The 22,235-nt window shown below is 46.8% G+C and overlaps 1 protein-coding gene across 7 annotated transcripts in view; it reads right to left on the reverse strand.

Annotated features, from left to right (window-relative positions):
- Window positions 1-21,877, reverse strand: part of LOC101000761 (RH-like protein) — a 66,949-nt gene extending 45,072 nt beyond the window's left edge. For 2 of the 7 annotated variants that reach the window (XM_009202003.4, XM_009201994.4), the window contains exons 1-2: window positions 12,550-16,053; window positions 750-936 (exon numbers count right to left, since the gene is read on the reverse strand). In XM_009202003.4, coding sequence (XP_009200267.2) covers window positions 750-936; window positions 12,550-12,697 — 335 coding nt within the window. In that variant the 5' untranslated portion in view covers window positions 12,698-16,053. Of the gene's footprint in view, window positions 1-749; window positions 937-12,549; window positions 16,061-21,638 lie in introns of those variants that run through there. The other 5 variants (XR_001902211.2, XM_009201986.4, XM_009202012.4 and 2 more) reach the window with 5 other exon arrangements.
- Between the last annotated feature and the right edge of the window lie 358 nt (window positions 21,878-22,235).

The following is a 22,235-nucleotide window of genomic DNA, read 5'->3' on the forward strand; positions in this document are numbered from 1 at the left end:
AATAAAGGCATGGCTATTTCTTGTCTAGCAGCATTAGAGGGCTGAAAGTCATTTCTTTTCAAAAGAATGTCTCTCAGGCCAGATGCGGTGGCTCATGCCTGTAATCCCAGCACTTTGGGAGGCCGATGCGGGCGGGTCACCTGAGGTCAGGAGTTTGAGACTAGCCTGACCAACATGGAGAAACCCTATCTCTACTAAAAATATAAAATCAGCCAGGCGTGGTGGCACATGCCTGTAATCCCAGTTACTCGGGAGGCTGAGCCAGGAGAATCACTTGAACCCAGAAGGCTGAGGTTGTGGTGTACTGAAATGGTGCCATTGCACTCCAGCCTGGGTGACAAGAGTGAAACTCAGTCTCAAAATAAAAAAGAGAATGTCTCTCTAGGTGTGGCATGTCTATTTCTCTCTGTCTAATGTGTTTCCTTCTTACTTTTTCCATAAACTTATATTGATTATGTAACTTTACAAAATCATAAACAACAATAACAGAAAAGAAAGGATGCAGGAGGAACGTAGGCCTGGACTCCTTGCGATACACAGAGTAGGGCTGCCCAGTAAAATACAGGATGCCCAGTTAAATTTGAATTTTAGACAAACAATGAATAATCTTTTAGCATGAGGATGTCCTAAATATTGCACAGCATTGGTGCTAGACAGAGAAGGGGCAATATCCCAGATCTTCTGGAACCTGTCCTTTTGGGCTCCATTCCCTCTATGACCCAGAAGTGATCCAGCCACCATCCCAATACCTGAGCAGTTTGATGACCACCTTCTCAGGAGAGAACTGGCTCAGGAAGACGTCCAGCAGGATTGCCCACTGCACACCAAGGGCCAGCAGGACGAGGTTGAAGGCCACACTGCTCCAGCTGTTTCTCCGCAAATTCGAGGTGAAGAAGCCCAAGCCAAGGACCGCCATCACGGTCAGATCTTGGCAGACTGCTCAGTGAGGAGATGGTGAGAAGGAGGAGGGGGAAGCAGACGAGATTTAGGGTGGTGTGAAATTAGAGTCTTACAAAATGGCAGCTGGAAGGGACACGTGAGATAATTTACAAGTATTTGGTCAAGTTACTTTGCCTCTTTAAGCCTCAATGTTCTCATCTGAATAATGGGGATAACACACACATGCCGTGTGGGGTTAAGGTAAGGATTAGAGGAGCTAAAGCTAATTAAGCACTTAGGGCAGGGCCTAGCCCATAATGAGTGCTCAGCAAATGTGGCAATTACTGTATTATTAAACCTAATCATAAGAACAAGTGTAAAGCACACATGCTTGACGCACATGGACACTCAGTAAAGGTCACTGCTGCTGTTATTGCAGATCAGGGCCAACCCCCTGGCCGTACACATGAGAAAATAAGGCCACAGAAGCCAAGTGACTTGGCCCAGGATACACAGAAAAGAGAGGGCAGAGATAGGCCCAGGGCTGTTGTTGTTGGGAACCACATAATCTCCACAGCAAACCTCCCTCCCTTTGCCACCTATGAGGGACCTGGTGAGCCAGCTGGCAGAAAACATCAGGGCCACCTGGGTAGCCCTCACCTTTCCCAGTCTCAGAGCCTGAGCAGAGGCTGCTGTGGCAGGTGAGTGGAAGAGATGCACCTGAGGGCAGGGAGGGGCCCAGCAAAGCGAAGAGGGTGAGTACTTTGGTTTAATTCCAGTTTTGAAAAAGGGTTAGCAGCTTGAGCTCCAGAACGAGACAAACTTGGGTTCAAATCAGGTCTCTGGCACCCTCTGTGTGGTCTTGATCTTGTTACTTAACATCTCTGAACTTTATAACAGCCTACATTTCTTAAGTGTTTACCATGTGCCTACACTGTTTTAATCACTTTACATAGACTATCTTGTCTCGTTCTCACAACCACACACTGACGTGGGCACTATTACTGTCACCATTTTACAGATATGAAAACCAAGGCACAGAGGAGTTACGTAACTTGCCCCGGTGGGTAGAGCTAAGATTGTTGTTTTAATTTTGAGATGGAGTTTCACTCTTGTCACCCAGGCTGGAGTACATTGGCAAGATCTTGGCTCACTGCAACCACCGCCTCCTGGGTTCAAGTGATTCTCCTGCCTCAGCCTCCCAAGTAGCTGGGATTACAGGTGCCTGCCACCATGCCCAGCTAATTTTTGTATTTTTAATAGAGAAGGGGTTTCACTATGTTGGCCAGGCTGGTCTGGAACTCCTGACCTCAAGTGATCCGCCCGCCTCAGTTTCCCAAAGCGATGGGATTACAGGCATGAGCCACAGGGCCAGCCTATAGCCAAGATTTAAACCAAGAGAGTCTGCTGGAGCCTGTGCCTTGGACTACCACGCCATCTGCCCTCCCTCTGCTTATTCTCGTCTGTTAAATAGGGAAAATGATCATACCTCCTTCATTAGGTTGCCAGAATCAAATGGTATATGTAATGCACATAATTGCTCCAAATTGTAAATGCTATTTCATCAATAATCACCAACTGTTTTCACACATGAATAAATGACTGGAGAGAGAGATCTTGAAGAATTTTTTTTTTCCATCATGAATATTGTCTCTAAGTTTGGGAGATGTTTTACTTTTTTAGTTTTAGTGTTTAAATTTTCTGCAACCTGCATGTAGACAATTTTTGTTTTTGTTTGTTTGTTTGTTTGTTTGTTTTTTGAGACAGAGTCTCTCTGTCGCCCCGGTTGGAGTGCAGTGGTGCAATCTCGGCTCACTGCAACCTCCGCCTTCCGGGTTCAAGTGATTCTTATGCTTCAGCCTCCTGTGTTTCAGCGGGAACCACAGGCACACCCCACCATGCCTGGCTAATTTTTGTATTTTTAGTAAAGACAGGGTTTCACTATATTGGCCAAGCTCGTCTCAAACTCCTGACCTCATGTAATCCACCAGCCTCTGTCTCCCAAAGTGCTGGGATTACAGGCCTGAGCCACCGTGCCCAGCCTAGACAATGTTTTTTAAAAAGGTGGAAGGGAAAACATAGGCTTTGAGTTCACATAGCTCTGTTCGATCCCAGCTCTATCATTTCCTATTAGATTAAACCTCACTAAATTGTCACCAGTGGACTGTTTTGAACATATAAAAATATCAATTCAGGAGGCCGACGTGGGTAGATCACGAGGTCAGCAGTTCGAGACCAGCCTGGCCAACACGGTGAAACCCCGTCTCTACTAAAATTACAAAAAAATTAGCTGGGTGTGGCAGTAGGCACCTGTAATCCCAGCTACTCAGGAGGCTGAGGCAGGAGAATCGCTTGAACCCAGGAGGCGGAGGTTGTGATGAGCCAAGATCACGCCATTGCACTCCAGCCTGGATGACAGTGCGATGAGACTCCGTCTCAGAATAAATAAATTTAAAAAATATATGAATTTACATGTTTCAACTTCATAGCCCTGTGGTCTTGTAAGTTGCTTACTTTCCTTATGAGCTAAATAAGGGTAATTAGACCCACCTCAAAGGGTGCTGGGAAATCCGAAGAAAATAACGTTTTGTTCAAGTGCTTAGTACAGTATGTGGCACATGGAGAACGCTCAGTAAATAGTGGCTATTAACCAACACCATCAGGACAATCACAGCAGTAGGAACTCACCTGCCACTGGTCTCCAGCCCTGGCTTTGATAAGAATGAGAAGCTCTCATTACTGGAACTCTCCAAAGTCTCAGAAAAAGTCTTTGATTTATAAAGTACATTTAAATTCACTTCCATTGAAAAATACACACACGTAGGGTCTGCCAGAGAGGACAAGGTGGACACTGACATTTCCAAATCAACTTGACACCACCAGGATAGAGGAGGCCCCCAAGGACCTCCATGGGACCTGGGGATTTGGGGCGTGGGTGAGAAGTGGGCATTAGGGAGGATTCAACTCTTTGCACCTCTTCTGACAGCAGGGAGGGAGGTGCAGGGAATGTTTCTGTCTCCTGCTTGCGTCCTTAGGAACAGAAGTGTGTGGCCAGGGGACATTTTATACAGGGGTTCCTCTTGGGATTACTCAAATTCCCTCAGGAGCCAAGCAGGAAATCTGTGTATGAAGGTGCAATGCACATGTGGGAGCAGTGAGGCTCGTGTTCAGTTGGAGACTGCACGCCCCACTTAAGGTATGCAAATTCAACCTTTTATTAAACACGATTGTTAAAGTGCATCTGCCATTTTGCAGCAATGCTATAATGCATAGGGTCCAGACTTACTGAAGATTCCATGAGTGGGGCAATTCTTCCATTTTCCTTTCATTTTACAGAAGGGGACCAGAGACAGCCTGTGAGGGGCACCCATGACTGGGCCCAGAGGAGAATGGTACATTCTAAGGAAGGCCTTCAGGAAAAGTTTATGAAAGCCCCACAACTTGGAGAAAGAAAATCTAACCTGGTCTAACCTGGTAGTTCAACAGTGAACCAACTCCCAGGCCCCAAAGCATGCCGGCGGCAGAGCCCAGCTCTGAATGCCTGGAACTATGTCTGTACACAGGCTAGGCTGTCTCTAGCTCTTTTTTCCCCTCACCTCACTAAGCGATCTTAGGCAAGTCCATTATCCTCTTTAGGCCTCAGTTTCCCTGTCTGTAACACATAGGAGTTGGGCTTGATACTAAGGCTTTTACAGCTCTGGAACATTCCAAAGAAGTTAGTGGAAGATGGGGAGAGGAGAGTTGCCCAGATAAGGGCAGAGTTGGGGCCCTAAAGATGAGGAAGTCAGACAAGGTGTGGTAGCTCACATCTGTAATCCCAGCACAATCCCAGCACTTTGGGAGGCTAAGGAGGGAGGATTGCTTGAGCTAAGGAGGGAGGATTGCTTGAGCTGAGGAGTTGAAGACCAGCCTGGGCAACATAGCAAGACCTTGTCTCTACAAAAAATACAAAATTACTTGGGCGTGGTGGCGAGTGCCTGTAGTCCCAGTTAGGAGGCTGAGGTGGGAGGATCACTTGTGCCTAGGAGGTTAAGGCTGCAGTGAGCCACGATCACACCACTATACCCCAGCACCCTGGGCGACAAAGGGAGAAAAAAAAAAAAAAAAAAGGCCGGGTGCAGTGGCTTATGCCTGTAATCCCAGCACTTTGGGAGGCTGAGGTGGGTGGATCACCTGAAGTCAGGAGTTTGAGACCAGCCTGACCAACATGGTGAAACTCCATCTCTACTAAAAATACAAAAGTTAGCTGGTCATGGTGGCACATGCCTGTAATCCCAGCTCCTCAGGAGGCTGAGGCAGGAGAATTGCTTGAACCAGGAAGGCTGAGGTTGCAGTGAGCCGAGATCACACCACTGTACTCCAGCCTGGGTGACAGAGCAAGACTCCGTCTCAAAAAAAAAAAAAAAGAGAGATGAGGAAGTCAGAGAATCCTGGGTAGGGGCTTTATCGGGCAGAGCTGCTGCCCCAATCCCAATTCCCTGATTCCAGGTATAGGCGCTCAGGACCTTCCTCCCCAAGGCTCCACACCGTCCCTGAGAGAGGAATTGTGCCTCAGCCAACAAGATGAAATTAGGGCAGCAGTTTCCATGAGCTGTTGACAGAGCTCATGCACCCCAAACTGGTCAGGAAATAACATTTGTTTTCAGGCTTCTCCTCCCCCTGCCCCCTCATCCTCCCACCTCTCCTGGGCTCCAGGCCCATTTCCACCCCTCATTATCTGGGCTCCCGCTTCAGGGCTGGGCCCCAGCTCGGAGCATCCTCACTGGTGTCAGCCTCCACCTCTCACAGTCTGCTCTGCACTCACATCAGCTGCTGGTTTGATAAGCTAATGGGCTCTAAGGTGTTCAGGGGTGATAAGAAGTGGATGTACTATCCGGGCACCCATGCCTGGGCCCAGAGGGGAATTGTACATTCTACAGAAAGCCTTCAGGAAAAGTTTATGAAAGCCTCATGACTTGCAGAAAGAAGTCTAACCTGGTAGTTCAGCAGCAAGAGATAAGGCAATACTCGCCATCATTGTAATAGTAGGCATATAGACAGCACCCAACATTCCAGGCACTGTTCTACATGCCTTACACACTTAGCCCACAACAGCCTCATGCAAGAGGTACGATTTATTATCCCCATTTTACAGACGGGGAAAGGGAGGCACAGAGAGGTGCTATAACTAGTCCCAGTCATAGAGCTAGTAATGGTAGCAGGAGGATTCGAACCCTGCCTACCTGGGTTTAACCATTATGCCATGCTGCCTTTCTATATAGCATATATAACGTGACTGTGATGGTGAAGAGTGTGGGTCTCTGAATCCGGTTGTCAGTGTTCAGAACCTGGCTCTTCCTGTGTCCCAGCTTCCTGAGCCGTAAAATTGGGATGAAACAATGCCACCTGTTCAGAGGATTGCCATGAGCATTGAGTTTGCTGGCTCATGCAAGTCACTTCAACCAGCATTGGGTATGTAGTGAGTGTTAGTAACTATTACCCCTTGCCAGCCGCTGATTAGCCGTGTGACTTTAGGCAAGACTGCTCTCCCCCAGGCCTGTTGCAAAGAGACCACTCGCGAAGAGTTTGTTTGGATAACAGCACTTTGGCCTTCTGGAACATCCCCATAGGCAGCTGCCTCCTCTGGTCAGCTGCCTCTGTGATTCTGGATCTGCATCCCCTCCCACTCTTGCCCCTCCCTCTGGCCTGCAGAAACTTCAGCACCAACAGCTCTGAAGGCAGACCCAGCTTCATTCACCCAGGCTCTAGGGTTGACCTCCACACTGTGCTCCCACTGCTGCCTGGGAAGACCTCTGCAGCCTCAGGCTGCCACCACCTCCTCCCCCACAGCTTCTACTCTACCCACAACTCTCACCCTGCTGCAGCCTGGGAAGAAAAACAAAGATTTCCCAAAGGGGCAGATGGAAGCCGCAATGTGGAAGGTGCCAGGGTTTGGAATGTTTACATGTCACTGGGAAAACCCCTCTGTCTTCTAGTAGCCCCTCTCTCTGCCTCTGAGGAGTATGGGGTGGGGATGGGGGACTGGGTGGTATCCACAGCACAGGACCCAGCATAGTCTCCCAGTTTGGTAGCCTTAGGGAAGCTCTGCATGGCAGGAGATTGTTAACAGTAATGGCCCCCAATGAATCACCAACTGCCAAACATGTGAATGAGGTCATCTGAGGCCATCCCACCCCAAATTGCAGATGCATGAATGACCCTGGGTGAAACCAACAGAAGAACTGCTCAGCTGAACCCAGCCCAGTTGTTGCACCACAGAATCATGATCATGAATAAATTAAAAGGTTGCTATTTTAAGCCACTAAGTTTGGAGTGGCTGTTATGCAGCAATAGGTAATTGATACTCTCTGCTTCCCCTAAGCATCTCATAGGTCCCTTAACTCCAAGCCCAGAATGAACATATCATGGTTGATTTATCCTCACAACCTGTCCCTCCCCTTCTGTCTCTCATCTCAGGAACTGACACCTCTCTATGCCAAATCATACATCTGTAGCCAGCTTTAACTCCCCACTCTTTCCATCAAGTACAGCTGATTTTATCTCCTAAATTTCTCTTGAATCTCCTCCACTGCCCCTGCCCATCTGGTCTCATCACATGTCATCCAGACCAGCAGTCATTACAGCAAAGAACACATACTGTAGAAAATGCTCAATACAATCACTAGGGTAGCTGGAAGAAAACAAGCAGTTCTAGTTTTATTTTTATTTAAAAAATTAAGAAATTAAAGCTTTTGATAATAAAAGCTAATACTTTTTATGTGTGTTAATTCATTTAATCCTTTCAACAACTTAATGAAACAAGTACTATCATCCTCAGAAGCTGAAACAGAGACAGAAAGAGGTTGACTGATCTGCCCAAGGTCTCTAGGATACAGAGGCAAGATATGAATCAGTCTAGCTCCAGGAATCCCTGAACTTTCATGCACAGAAGAATCACCCAGAGGGCTTGTGAAAACACAAATTGCTGGGCCCCAGACCCAGAGCTTCTGATCAGTAGGTCTGGCTAGGGCCTGAGAATATGCATTTCTACTAAATTTCTGGGGGATGCTGAGGCAGCAGGTCTGGGGACCACACTTTGAGAAACATGGATCTAGGCTATTCTACCTCTAAAGGTACTTTGTGAAGTTTTCAGCTCTGCAAATATTTAATATTCAGATTCACCCAGAAGCCGCCCCTCACTTGCTCAGGATGTCACACAGCCTTGAGTCTCCTAGCTTTGGAAGGTACCCTAAGGGAATATTGGTCCAATGGGATGGATTTGATATGCAGTTCTCTATATTCATCATGTTGCAACTAATGGCAGGGTTTTATGTTTTATTTATTTATTTTTACTTTTATTTATTTATTTTTTTTGAGACGGAGTCTCACTCTGTTGCCCAGGCTGGAGTGCAGTGGCGCAATCTCAGCTCACTGCAAGCTCCCCCTCCCAGGTTCACGCCATCCTCCGGCCTCAGTCTCCTGAGTAGCTGGGACTACAGACGCCTGCCACGACGCCCGGCTAATTTTTTGTATTTTCAGTAGAGATGGGGTTTCATCGTGTTAGCCAGGATGGTCTCGATCTTCTGACCTCGTGATCTGCCCGCCTCAGCCTCCCAAAGTGCTGGGATTACAGGTGTGAGCCACCACACCCGGCCATCTCAAATATTTTTATTTTTTTTGAGACAGGGTCTTGCTCTATCGCCCATGCAGGAGTGCAGTGGTACAATCCTGTCCCACTGCAGCCTCAAGCTCCCAGGCTCAAGCAATCCTCTCACCTCAGCCTACCTAGTAGCTGGGACTACAGACATATGCCACCATACCAGGCTAAATTTTAAGTCTTTTTTTTTTGTTTTTAGAGATGGGGGTCTCCCTGTGTTTCCTAGGCTGGTCTTGAACTCCTTGGTTTAAGCCATCCTCCCAACTTGGCCTCCCGAAGTGCTCAGCCAGGGTGTTTTCTTTTTTCTTTCTTTTTTTTTTTTTAATTAACTATTACAGAACTTTTAAAGCATATACAAAAACAAAGAGTACAGCACAATGACCCTACATGCCCATCTCCAAACTTTGATGACTGTCACATGAGACCAATCTTGTTTTTATAAACCTTCTCTACTTTTTCTTTTTTTTCTGGCATAAAGCAAACGCCAGATATCATGCCATTTCAATGTGCCTCTCTAACAGATGGAGCCTTAGAAAACAACAACAACAAAAATCCACCATGCTTTTATCACACCTAACAAAATTAACAATAATTCTTGTGTATCATAAGATATTCATGCTGTATTCATATTTCCTGATTGCCTCAAAATGTCCTTTTAGAATTGGCAGGTTTGAATAATCTATTGTAGTTTACCAGGACTGAATTCAATTAAGTGGATTGACAGGTTAAGTTACCTAAGTTTAACTCAACTAACTTTCACAAAATGAAGTAATTGCTTAAACAACTCGTGCAGAAAAACACAGATTGGAAGCACAGAAACAATGGCAGCCAAGTGAACAAAAAGGAAAAGGCAGAGTGAAACTTCTCCTCACACAAGCTGTCAGTCACATTCGAGATTAAAAAAATGTCGACCTAATCAGATCTGACAAGTCAATCAAGACAATTTCAAATTATCAAGAAGACTCTGAGGAGTGAATTTTCATCCACTATCGTCAACTGTAGCAATGGACCCTGCCTGGAGATTGACACCATTATGATTAGTAATTTGAGAATATTATATATTTCATTTTGATCTCTTTGAATTTTCCTAATTTGTATGTATTTATTATAACATACAAAACATATTAATGCAGCAATACTTAAAGTAATACTTAAAGTGTAACATATAACCATGGTACATGCTCAAAAAATGGTGTGTACACCATCAGAAGGTTGAAGCCCTCGGGTCAATACTACACTACAGCCTCCATGCTGGTCTCGTGTCTCAAGCCATGTCCCCGTCTCCAACACCAGCCCTGGCATGGCTTCCTCCATGACCAAAATCTAAATTTGTCACACTCCTGTTCACTGTTTGGACCTCAGACTGAAGCCAAACTCCTTATGCAGCCCCGTGAGTCTACCACCCACTGCTTCCCTCTTTATTTTTATTTATACTATTTTTTTTTTCAGATAGAGTCCCACTCTGTCACCCAGGCTAGAGTGCAGTGGCATGATCTCAGCTCAGCAACCTCTGCCTCCTGGGTTCAAGCAACTCTCCTGCCTCAGCTTCCCAAGCAGCTGGAACTATAGGCACATGCCACCACATCTGGCTAATTTTTGTATTTTTGGTAGAGATGGGGTTTCACCATGCTGTCCAGGCTGGTCTCGAACTCCTGACCTCAGGTGATCTGCCCGACTCGGCCTCCCAAAGCGTTTGGGATTACAGGCATGAGCCACCATGCCTAGTCCCTGCTTTCTTCTTTGTTTTTTGTTTTTGTTGTTTTGCTTTTTGAGACGAAGTCTCGCTCTGTAGCCCAGGCTGAAGTGAAATGGCCTCCCAAGTAGCTGGGATTACAGATGTGTGCCACCACACCCGACTAGTTTTTATAATTTCAGTAGAGATGGAGTTTCGCCATGTTGGCCAGGCTGGCCTGGAACTCCTAACCTCAGGTGATCCTCCAGCCTCCTCCGCCTCCCAAATTGCCGGGATTGCAGATGTAAGCCACCTCGCCTGGCCCCTTGCCTTCCTTTTTAGGCTCCAGGGCAATGCAATGTTAAGCCCAGGCTCAGTCTGCTCCAGTGTGTGCACATGCAATGGCACCCACTGTGCCCTCACTTGGATGACCCTCCTTTGTCCCATAGGTAACTCCTACTGAGCCTTCAAGACCTGGTTGGGCAGTCACCTCCCTCCAGAAGCCTTCCCTGACACCATCGTCTCCCCTGCCTGGGTTGTGGACCCTCCTGTGAGCTTCTGTATAAAGTGAGTTTCTGAGGACATTTTGTACCTATGTTAGTAGCACGGTGCAAGGGTAAAGAACATGGACCCTAGAGTCAATCTACAGGGTTGGAATAGTGGCTGCTATACCTACTGGGTTATATGACAAATGACTCAACCCCACAGTAAAATGGGGCCATGATGCATAATGGTTAAGTGTAAGGAAACTAAATCCAGGATGGCTAAATTTAAATATGCTGTGCTATTGCTAGCTGAGCGACCTTGGGCAAATTACTCAACATCCATATGCCTAGTTTCCTCATATGAAAAATGAAGATCATAATAGTACCCACCTCATGGGGTTGTTGTGAGGGTTCAATGTAAAGCCCTTAGAATAGTGCCTGCTACATAGTAAGTGCTCATAAATACCAGCTCTAATCATCATACGTCTGGATCCCACATTGGCTGTCATATATGGTTGAATGAATGGAATGCATTGAATTGTATTGGATTGAAATGAATTAAAATTGTGCCAACTCTTGTTTGTCTGTCACTGAGGGCTCCTCTCTGGGCCAGCCCTTTCAATGGTATAAGGTCTTCCCTCCCTAAGTCCTACTTGTCACTGCCATGGGCCCCAGGATGACTTCTCTTTGCTTTTAGTTAACTGGTCGTTAATACCACCTGGGAACAAGCAAGCACTCAACCAGGCTCGAGCTTCAGCTTTGTCTCAGGGACGTTCTTCAAGGAGGCCCTGTCCATTATCAACAACGTATCAGCCCACTAAAATGTCTGAAACTCATTTCAATATTTTTAAAAAAGCGAAGTCACACCATTGTGGACATCTGTCTTATTTACAGTTGTCTCATCACAGTCTGGGAATATTTTTAGCTGAATATAAAATAACTATCACCCTACCCTCCCCTTCAGCCATACCTTCTGGTTCTGGATTTACAGAGAGCGTGCAGACTTCCCAGCCCCTAAGTGAGAAGAAAGCTGGGGTCGGTGGGGGTGGGGATGGGGGGTAGCAACAGGATGACGCTTCCAAAAGAAAAGTAGTATAGAAATGAGCAAGAGAGCCGGGCGCAGAGGTTCACGCCTGTAATTCCACACTTTGGGAGACTGACGCTGGAGGATCACTTGTGTCCAGGAGTTTGAGACCAGTCTGGGCAACACAGGGAGACCCCCATTTCTACCAAAAAAAAAAAAAAAAATTAGCCAGGCATGGTGGTGCACTCCTGTGGTCCTAGCTACTTGGAAGGCTGAGGTGGGAAGATTGCTTGAGCCCAGGAGGTCAAGGCTGCAGTGAACCATGATCATGCCATTGCACTTCAGCCTGGGTGACAGAGTGAGACCCTGTCTCAAAAAGAAATAAGAAATGAGCAAGAGGCCACAAAAAGGAAACAAAAACCAAAAACCCAACAACAACATGAAATTGCTTGCATAAGAGATCTGCGCTTGTATCCCTAAATCTATAAAAATAAAAAATTTTTTAAAATAAAAAAAAAATTCCTTGCCATTAAGGAGAGAGAAGGGGAAGTAGAGAAGCAGAGAATTATGAAGACCATTTGGCAGAGGGAATTTGAGGAACACCAAAGAGGACGCCTCTCACTGCACTGAAAAATCAAGGCAGGTTTCACGGAAGGAGGAATATCCAGGCTGCTTCTAAAGGAAAGCTTACATTGTTGGCTGAGTTTCGGCGCAATCTATGGAAGAAGATGGGAGAATCCTTTTCCTTGAGATTTTGTAGAAAGGAACATCTGTGCCCCTGGAGAACCACAGGCCTCCCCCGCCCCTACCCCTGCTATTTGCCTGTGTGATCACTTTTCCAATGAACCCTCACCTTGATAGGACGCCACGAGCCCCTTTTGATCCTCTAAGGAAGCGTCGTAGTAGGTAAAAAAAAAGAAAAGGAGAATGAGAGCTGCTTCCAGTGTTAGGGCCCAGAGGGGCAGGCAGCACCGGACAGACCGCGGGTACTTAGAGCTCATCCTGTGTCCGTCTCTGTGCAGGGGTTCCACCAGCACCAAGCATCACCTCTCTCTCCAACACTTACTTGAGGGCTTGAGGGAGCGATAGGGGAGACACCCGCCAAAGGCCTTATCTCAGGCTGCAAGGCTGGCTGTGCTGGCCTGTCTATGGAGTTAACACGGAAGCAGAGGGACTATGATGGGGAGGGGAGGAAATGTATGTTTTCCATAGTTGCTGCATTCCTGTTATAGGTTCCTGCTGTGCTCAGTTTAAAAGAGGGCATTCTATTCCTTCGACACCCAGACATAATCCTTCTTTACTCTGGACTTCAGTCATCTTCACCATAACCTTGTAAGAAAAGCAAGAAACGGATCAATACTCCTATTTTATGAATAAGGAAACCGAAGCTCAGAAAAGGCATTCTTTTTAAAACTTCACTACATGACAGAGAGGTCACCCAGTGAGCTCTTAACAACAATGTATTGAATGAGAATGGATGAAACCAAAGAATGGAGCTGAGCCCTGGGGAGGACACAGATAGGACCCATGTAGAACTGACTCCTCATAGTTACACAGTTGAAATTATTTACATTTGAATTTATATTTAAATCTATGTGTTTCTAAGCACTTTAAGGGTGGGTGGCAGAAGAGAAAGGAGGCCGGGGTTTGGCTCTAGTAAAAACCTGGAGGGGATCCTGATCCAGCCTTAGGGTAAAGTTGCTCCTACCTCTGGTCACCTCCTCACAGGGCAGCCCAGGACTCTGCCTGGGGCACTACAGTGCATTTGAGGAAGGCCACCAGCCTCAGCATCCCCATCCCACAGTGGTGGACAGTCCGGTCCCCTGGCATGAGCTTTAAGGGGCTGAGGACTTATTTCTAACCCTGCAGCCAACTTCCCCTGTGGCTCCTATCCATGTGCCTGGCTGAAGGTCTGGAAGGTCTGGTACATGGTAAGTGTCAAGGAAGGAAGGAATAGAGGGAGGGATGGAGGGAGGGAGAAAGGGATGAAAGAGGAAGAAAAGAAGGAAGGAATTAGAGGTTCCTTACTTTCTACAATGGCCCCAGACACTGGCCACTGAGTGTAAACCGAATGTGTGGAGCCCCAGAGAACAAAGCCAGGGCCAGGAGCTGCAGGAAGGCGGAAAGTGGAAAGTGGATACTTTATTGACCATTACAGTTGTCCACTGAAATAAATACTCATGAGGTACTGAGCACCCTGTCACTAGGGGAATGCAAGCAGAGGCTGATAGTTACTTGTCAGAAATGTCTTGAAAACAATTCCTATGTAGATCAGAGGAGATTTTAATCACCCAGTAGAGTCCCGTCATTTTGATTTTAGATGAAGAAACCAAGACCCAGAGAGGTCATACCCAAGGTCATCTAGTCATTTGGCATCTGTCACTAAGAAGTGCAGCTTTATTTACAGAAGGAAAAAACTGAGACTAACCTAAATGTCCACTAGCAGGGGGCTGGTTAAGAAAACTGCAGGACATGTAACTTGCTACCAATATGATGGTTCTGAACATATGCAGGAAAAGCAAGAGGAAAATGCTTTTATCAAAACTGACACAGAAGATATACTGTTTAGTGAAAAAGCAAGTTATATAACAGTATATACAACATATTCCCACTCTTATAAAATAATATGTTAGCACATGCATAGAAAAAAGTTGGCTGCAAACCACCAAAACATTGGTTACTTTTGCTTTATACATTTTCAGAGCTAACTGTTATTAAGTACTTGCTGGCCACCATTCTAAGCACTTTACATATATGAACTTAGTTCATGACACTAGGATGGGTACTAATAGGCTTATATTACAAATGAGTAAACTGAGGCACAGAAAAACTACGTGACTTGCTCAAGGTCGCAGGGCTAGTAAGTAGTGGAGCTGGGACTTGAACCGAGGTAGCCTAACTTCAGGACCTGGGTGTTTGACCACTAAGCTATAACCTAGATCAGAAGTCCCTGACCTTTTTGGCACCAGGGACCGGGGTTGGAGAAGACAATTTTTCCACAGACCGGGGTGAGGTTGGAGGGATGGTTTGGGGATGAAACTGTTCCACTGCAGATCATCAGGCATTACTTAGATTCTCCTAAAGAGCACACAACCTAGATCCCTCTCATGCGCAGTTCCCAATAGGGTTTGTGTCCCCATGAGAATCTAATGCCGCTGCTGATCTGACAGGAGGCTTAGCTCAGGCGGTAATGCCTGCTGGCCTACCCCTCATGCTGTGCGGCCTGGTTCCTAACAGGCCACAGTCTGGAGGTTGGGGACCCCCGTCCTAGATTACTTTTAAGTCTTCTTCCAATTCTGAAAGTCTAGGAATGTGGGGTTCTAAGCCCTCTGCTACCCCAACAGCAAGTAAGGGGGAGGGTACCCCAATCTCCAGAGGTCAGAAGTCTCCATTCCTCTCACAATTGCCTCCTGGTTCTGATTTCTGCTCTATTTCTGGCAGTCAGTACGTCTTATAAACTGGGTTTCCTGAGAAGGAACTCCCCTATGCAGTGGGATAAATAGATGTGACCCCTGCCAACCTGGGCCCAGTGCAAGCTCTGTAAACCAGGCAGCCAACTGCACCCACCTGCCTGAGGGCACCAGATGTCAGCAAGATGAACACTAAAGATTTCCAGGCAATGCCAACCCCCGTACCTGACGGGCATGTTTACCAGCTGGCAAACAGTGTGGGTGGTAGCTGGTTCCAAGGCAATCCAAATCCCTATGCATCCTGATCCTGCCCCAATAAGGAAGCAGCAGGGACTGACTGCTTGACAAGAGGACCCCGCTCCTCGCAGAACAGAAAGGCTTTCATTAAGAAAGGGAGGTATCCCTGCAGTTGGCCTCTTACGACAGATTTGTCAAAAGCGGAGTTTTTGCTCTTCCCCTCTGACTCATAAAAGGCCCCGTTTTCTGACTATAGTTCCTGATATTCTGTCTTTAAATCTTCAAGGCAGGTCACCTGCTACAGAAAGCACAAGGGATCTAGGATCGATAAGTCGAAAACCAAATACAGTAAAATGTTAATTGTTGATTCTAGCTGTGAGATGTGTGGCTTTTCACCGTACAAGTCTTTCAACATTTTTTGGTAGATGTTTGAAATTTTTCATAATAAAATGCTGGGAAAAAAGCACTCTGTGCACCTGCTGTTCTGTCTGAAACACTCCTCCTACCAGATACAGATGGCCTCCGACTTACGATGGTTTGACTTAACGCTTTTCAACTTTATGATGGCGCGAAAGCAACACACATGCAGTAGAAGCCACGCTTAGAGTACCCATCCCACCACGCCTGTCTTTCACTTTCCGTAGAGTACCCAGTACATTACATGAGATATTCAATACTTTATCATGAAATAGGCTTTGTGTTAGACGATTTTGCCCAACTGTAGGCTAATGTAAGTCTTCTAAGCATGTTTAAGGTAGGTGAGGCTAAGCTATGATGTTCGGTAGGTTAGGTGTATTAAATGCATTTTTGACTTACAATATTTCCTACTTACCATGGCTTTATCAGGATATAACCCCATCGAAAGTCAAGGAACAACTGTACTGGCTTGCTCCCCACCTCACCTCCCTGGATCTGTACTCCACCATCCCCTTCTCAGGGAAGTTTTCCCTGACTGCCCTATTTTTTTTCTTTTTTTTTGAGATGAAGTTTGGCTCTTGTTGCCCAGGCTGGACTGCAATGACACAGTCTCGGCTCACTGCAACCGCCACCTCCCAGGTTCAAGCAATTCTCCCGCCTCAGCCTCCTGAGTAGCTGGGATTACAGGCGCGCGACACCACACCTGGCTAGTTTTTGTGTTTTTAGTAGAGATGGGGTTTCACCACGTTGGCCAGGCTGGTCTTGAACTCCTGACCTCAAGTGATCCGCCCACCTCGACCTCCCAAAGTGCTGGGATTATAGGTGTGAGCCACTGTGCCTGGCCTCTGACTGCCCTATTTAAAAGGACAGCATCAACTCCCCTTTCTGCTCCCATTGACAAGGGTTCCTTGTGTTCCCCTTTTACTTTCCGTCACAGCACTTACTAGCATCTGACGAAGTGTATATTTTTACTCGTGTATTTAGGTTTTTTTTTTTTTTTTAGATGGAGTCTTACTCTGTCACCCAGGCTGGAATGCAGTGGCACGATCTCGGCTCATTGCAACTTCTGCCTTTCAGGTTCAAGCGATTCTCCTTCCTCATCCTCCCAAGTAGCTGGGACTACAGGCATGAGCCATCACGCGGGGCTAATTTTTGTATTTTTAGTAGTGACAGGGTTTTGCCATGTTGGCTAGGCTGGTCTCGAACTCCTGACCTCAGGTGATTTGCCCATGTTGGCCTCGCAAAGTACTGGATTACAGGCACGAGCCACTGCGCCCGGCCTTGTATTTGTTTATTATCTACCTTCCCCTATGAGAATCTGAGCAACACGAAGACAGGGACTTTTGACTGCTGTGGTTGCTGTTGTATCCTCAGCACCAGGGAAGTCCACAGTAGGTGCTCAATAAATATTTGTTGGCTGAATAACAACAGCTACCATTTCTGGAATGCCAAGCATGGAACCAATCATTTTGCATGTTATTTCATCAGCTCTCCCTCTCAAGCCTGTGAGTGTAGGCATCATTATACTTACAAAAGAGGAAACTGCTGCTCAGAGAGGTGGCATGAGTACCCAAAGCCACACAGCTAATAAATGGCAGAGCTGGGACCTAACCCAGATCCATTTGACACTACGGCTTGTGTTGCTAATTACTTTGCAATTCTGCCTCCCAAGTTACTAAATCGCCCAGTCTCAATTTCCGTGAGTCAAATAAGATGATGTGCTCTGGTCTCCTCACAGGGTTATTACAAATGTGAAAATTTGTCAGCAGGCCTGGCAGCCTGAGTTACGGAAATGAAGCTGAGCAACTGCTGCTATGACCACGGTGTCCTGCCCTGAGCAGCCAGGCTTCCTGCAGGTGTGGTGAATCGAGTCAGAGAGCCCATAGCTTTCCTGTGTAATCATGACTTTTCCGTAAAAACCAGACTCCCTGAGAATACCTGCCACGCCCTCCTACCTGAGTCAAGCTCAGTCATGGGCCGTGACCAATGAGGTAGGAGGTCCTCCAGTCCCTCCCTGGAAATGTGTCCATGCCAAGGGTGTGACCTTACTCTGGGCACGTTTGGCTAAAGTGCAGCTAAGTCAGTCATTCATTGATTTAACACACATGAGCTTTGGAGTCAGGCAACCTGGTTCAAATTCTGGCTTTGGAATGAGCTGTGTGACCTCGGGTAAAACAGTCAGTGTCTCTGTGCCTGTTTCCTCATCTGGAAAGGCAGAAAATCAGAGTGTCAATCTCACTGGGTTGTTGTGAAGATTCAACAAGGCAGTGCATAAAGTGTCAGATGTGTAGAAAGCACTCCATAAATGTTAGCAATTATGATTATCACACAAGCTTGGCAAGTTTACTATAGAAACCTTTGAAAATACAGATGCATAAAGCTAACATAAAATGTCCATTTCAATCTCTCCAAAAACTAGCACTACGTTTTGAGTGTATATCCTTTCAGATGTTTTTCTATTTCTGTCGATTTAGGCCTTGTTTTTCTCCCTACAAAAATGGGATTACACAGCACATACCGTTTGGTAACTTGCTATTTTCATGAACTCTATATCATAAGCAGTTTCCGAACCAGGAAAATCTTTCTACGACACTATAACATGGTGGTTAAAGAGTCCGGGCTCTGAAAGCAGACTGCCTGGATTTGACTTCCCAACTCTGTTACTCTATGTGACCTTAGGCAAGTGCCTTAACTCCTCTGGGCCACAGTGTCCTCATCTGTAATATGGTGCCAGTAATCTCTATCTCACAGGATTCTTGTGAGGATTAAAACAAAATGTATCTGTTACTTGGAGTGGTGGCTGCAATATTAAGTGCTGTGTATAATCATCCTCCATGCTACACTGACTTCTATGGTAAGGATATGTGATAAAGTCTTTGGTCAGTCCTCTTCCAAACTATCCCTGTTCTAAACACTACAGTGAACATCTTCCATTAACATGGTTCTGGCCTGGCGTGGTGGCTCATGCCTGTAACCCCAGCACTTTGGGAGGCTGAGGCAGGTGGATCACCTAAGGTCAGGAGTTTGAGACCAGCCTGGCTAACATGGCAAAACCCCATTTCTACTAAAAACACAAAAATTATCCAGGCGCGGTGGCGTGCAACTGTAGTCTCAGCTACTCTGGAAGTTGAGGCAGGAGAATCACCTGAACCCAGGAGGTGGAGGTTGCAGTGAGCCAAGAATGCACCACTGCACTCCAGCCTGGGTGACACAGTGAGACTCTGTCTCAAAAAAAAAAAAAAAAAAAAAAGGTTTCTCTAGGGGATACAGGTACACGTGTAAGAGGTGGCCATCCAAATGTTTGGACTTTTCTGTGATTCCTATAGGGCAGGAACAAAGCTCAAGACAGCTAGTAGGCTTGACATGATTGAATGGGCTGACAGAGGTGGGAATACCATTTCCCTTATATGTGAAACAGGGTTTAATGATCTGGCCTCTAGAGCTGTTCTGGGCTCAGCTGAAGCCCAAGTGCAAATCCCTTCATCAGAAAGTCCCAGAAGGAGGGACGAGCCTAAATTCCTATGTAGGCCTTGGTCTTTTGAATAAGGGCAAATTACTTCCCTTCCTTGTTTTACTCATTTGTAAAATGGCCACTGCTGATCTCTGCTTTCTGACTGGTGAAGGTGTGGGGAGCTGGGGCCTTGTGGCAGGAGGCCTGCGTCAGGTCAGCCCACTTCTGAATCCCAAAGGGCCATTTCAGGTCTCAGAGGAAAAAGGCTGGCACTTGGCTGGAGCCAAAAGGGCTTGTGCTAGAGTGGGTCGTGGAAAAAAGAGCTGGGTCTGGAGGAGTGAAAGAGGAAGAGTATGGAGATGGGCAGTCTTGCTCTGGCCTGTTCTTGGGTCCTTGGTAAGAAGGCCATTCCCATCACCTCACCCCAACTCTACCCATCAATAGCCATATACAGGCACCACAGCACATGCCTGTGGCCTCAAGGCTCAGCTCAGATTTTGCTCAGCTTGTGTTCTGAGCTAGATTGCTCTACCACACCTATTATGTGACCTTGTTTCCTCTGAGCCTGTTTTCTCATCTGTAAAATGGAGCTAGCATGATCTGCTTCTAAACACAGAACTAGAAGCACCACCTCCAGAGGAGATCTTGGTACAGGGTGGGCTGGTGACTCAACCAAAGACACTGGTGAGTTGCCATGTGAATTGGGATTGGAACCTAGACCTCCAGACCTTCAGATTGTTTCTCAGGCCATCACCCTGAGATATTCTCTGCTTCCACGTAGTCCTAGAGCTCAACAGTAACTCTTAGCCACACCCTCCATTGCTCCCAGCCACTCCACACTTTTGCCACAGCATGAGATGCCCTGTCAGGAACCTATTTAAGAGTAGGCTAGACAGTGAGCTTCAGAAAGCTGGCATGTGTCCCCAGTGCTTCTCATCTTTTCTTTGGATTACTCATCTATCCATCCCACTTAGTCTCTGGCCCAGGTAATCTGGAACACTGCAGTCATGGGGATGAGGGATATGTAAGTCTGGGGTTCCCATGGAGTCTGAAGCCAGGACTTTACCATGTACCTGTTCCTGCCCTCCCCAATGCCTTTAAGCTTCCATTTTCATTTGGTTCCCACCTGTATCTTCCTCCATGAACCAATCTGCCTTGGCAGCTGAAGCCATTTTCTGCTGCTCCACACAGAGCATTCTGTTCATATCCTTTCTCGATGATGTGCAGGCCTTGGTGAAACTTTGAGCTCACAGAGTTTGTTTTCTTGGCCACCCAGTGCCACTTGATCAATATGCTGAAGTAGAGTTAAGGCATGAGAAACAAGTATACTGCTAACAGCAGTTACTTTCTGTTACCTACTGCTTGTCTGGCTCTGAAAGCTCATTGTCCTCCAAGCCTTAAAACAAACCTGAGTGGAAACAGACTCTGAAAGATTTAGTAACTTGTCCAAGCTAGTAAGTGGCCAAGCTAGAATTTCAGCCCTAGTCTGAAAAAGCAAGTACTCTGGCCATTTTTCTGAACTGTATCTCTGCAGGGTATAGATTTGATCTCCAAGAAGCTTTTTGCCTAAGTGGATGGATACGCCTTGCCTAAGAAACCACACATCAGAAGCGGCACTGACAGGGATGCTGTGTTGGGGCAGAGGCAGGGAGGAAAGATCGGTTGCAGTGGATTTAAGGATAGTGAGAAAAAAGGTTTGTTTGCCCGGTGTAGCCTGGAAAAGGAGGGTGGGTCACCATTGGGACCAGTTCTGGATGCCATTCTAAACAGAATGGGTTTTCTCTTCCAGGCACTGGGAGATCTTTGAAGGTTTGTGAGCAGGAGAAAGTAACAGAATCATGATTGAGGACAATGCATTTGGTGTAAACTAAAGTGTCTCCTTGGGGTAGATGTTGATTAAGGGAGGGCTGATCACAGGCCAGAGAGAGTTCTATGTGTCCCAGGACAAAACAAAATGGCATCTACTTCCTGGGAAGTTTTACAAATGCACTGGAAGACTAACTGCCCCACTGTCGTTGAGGGATTACACTGGTAAAGCTACTGGATAGGACATTCTGCTATATTTTCAGAAATATTTATAAAAGCTGCATTAAAACATGTAAAAATGCTTATATTAAAGTACAGTATATGACCACTATTCTATTTAATAGCAATAGTAACATTATCATCCATGGGGGAAAATTGGAAAACAAGCAAATACAATAAAATGTCAACAGTATTTGTGTTAATGTGATGAGACCCATGGGTGTTTTCTCCTTTTTGGCCACTTTCCTATATTTTCCTCAGTTTTCTCTAATGATAAACTTCTTTTTCTCTTAAAAAAAAAAACACACACAAACACCGTGCTGCCTTTTCTAAGTGTTATTTTGCCCTACGTACGTGGCAGGGGAGTTATGAGGAGTAAATGAGCAAATACACGCAAATTACCCAGCACGGTGCCTGGCATAAAATCGGCGCTCAATGAGTATGAATCGTGAAGGGTCTCCAGTCCCGCGTCCCCGCCTTTGAGGAGCCCGGACCCGCCAAGCAGGCTCCCGGCCCGGCCCGGAGGTCGATGCTTCGCGATAGTGCCCTGGCGGGTCCTGCCGACTCGGGGCCCGCGGGCCCCACGGCGCTACCCAGCCTGCGGACGTGGAGCCCGGGCCGTACCGCCGCACACGCCCCGGGCATCTCTGCGCGACGTCGCGCGCACCCACGGCTCCGCCCCGTGACGTAACCCGGGGCGGGGTCGCCACCTCCGATTGGCCGGCGCGCTGTCACCACGTCGCGGGAAGCTGGCAGGGTGTGTGTCTGTGTGCGTGTGGGGTTTGCTTTGTCATTCGTACCCCCTGTGCGCGCTGACGCGGCCGGCCTGGCCGAGCTCTCCAGCATCCCCAGAAGGGTCCCCAGCGCTGTTCCTGGGATGCTCCCTTACATAATGACGCGACTGGCTGAAGCGCACGTCCGCGCAGACACCGCACATGCCGCAAACCCGGGCCTCCCGATTTCATACATTGCTAGACGAGAGCCTACAATGCCATGTCG

Source organism: Papio anubis, chromosome 1 (genome assembly GCF_008728515.1).
Source record: "Papio anubis isolate 15944 chromosome 1, Panubis1.0, whole genome shotgun sequence".
In the NCBI taxonomy this organism is placed as follows: Eukaryota; Metazoa; Chordata; class Mammalia; order Primates; family Cercopithecidae; genus Papio; species Papio anubis.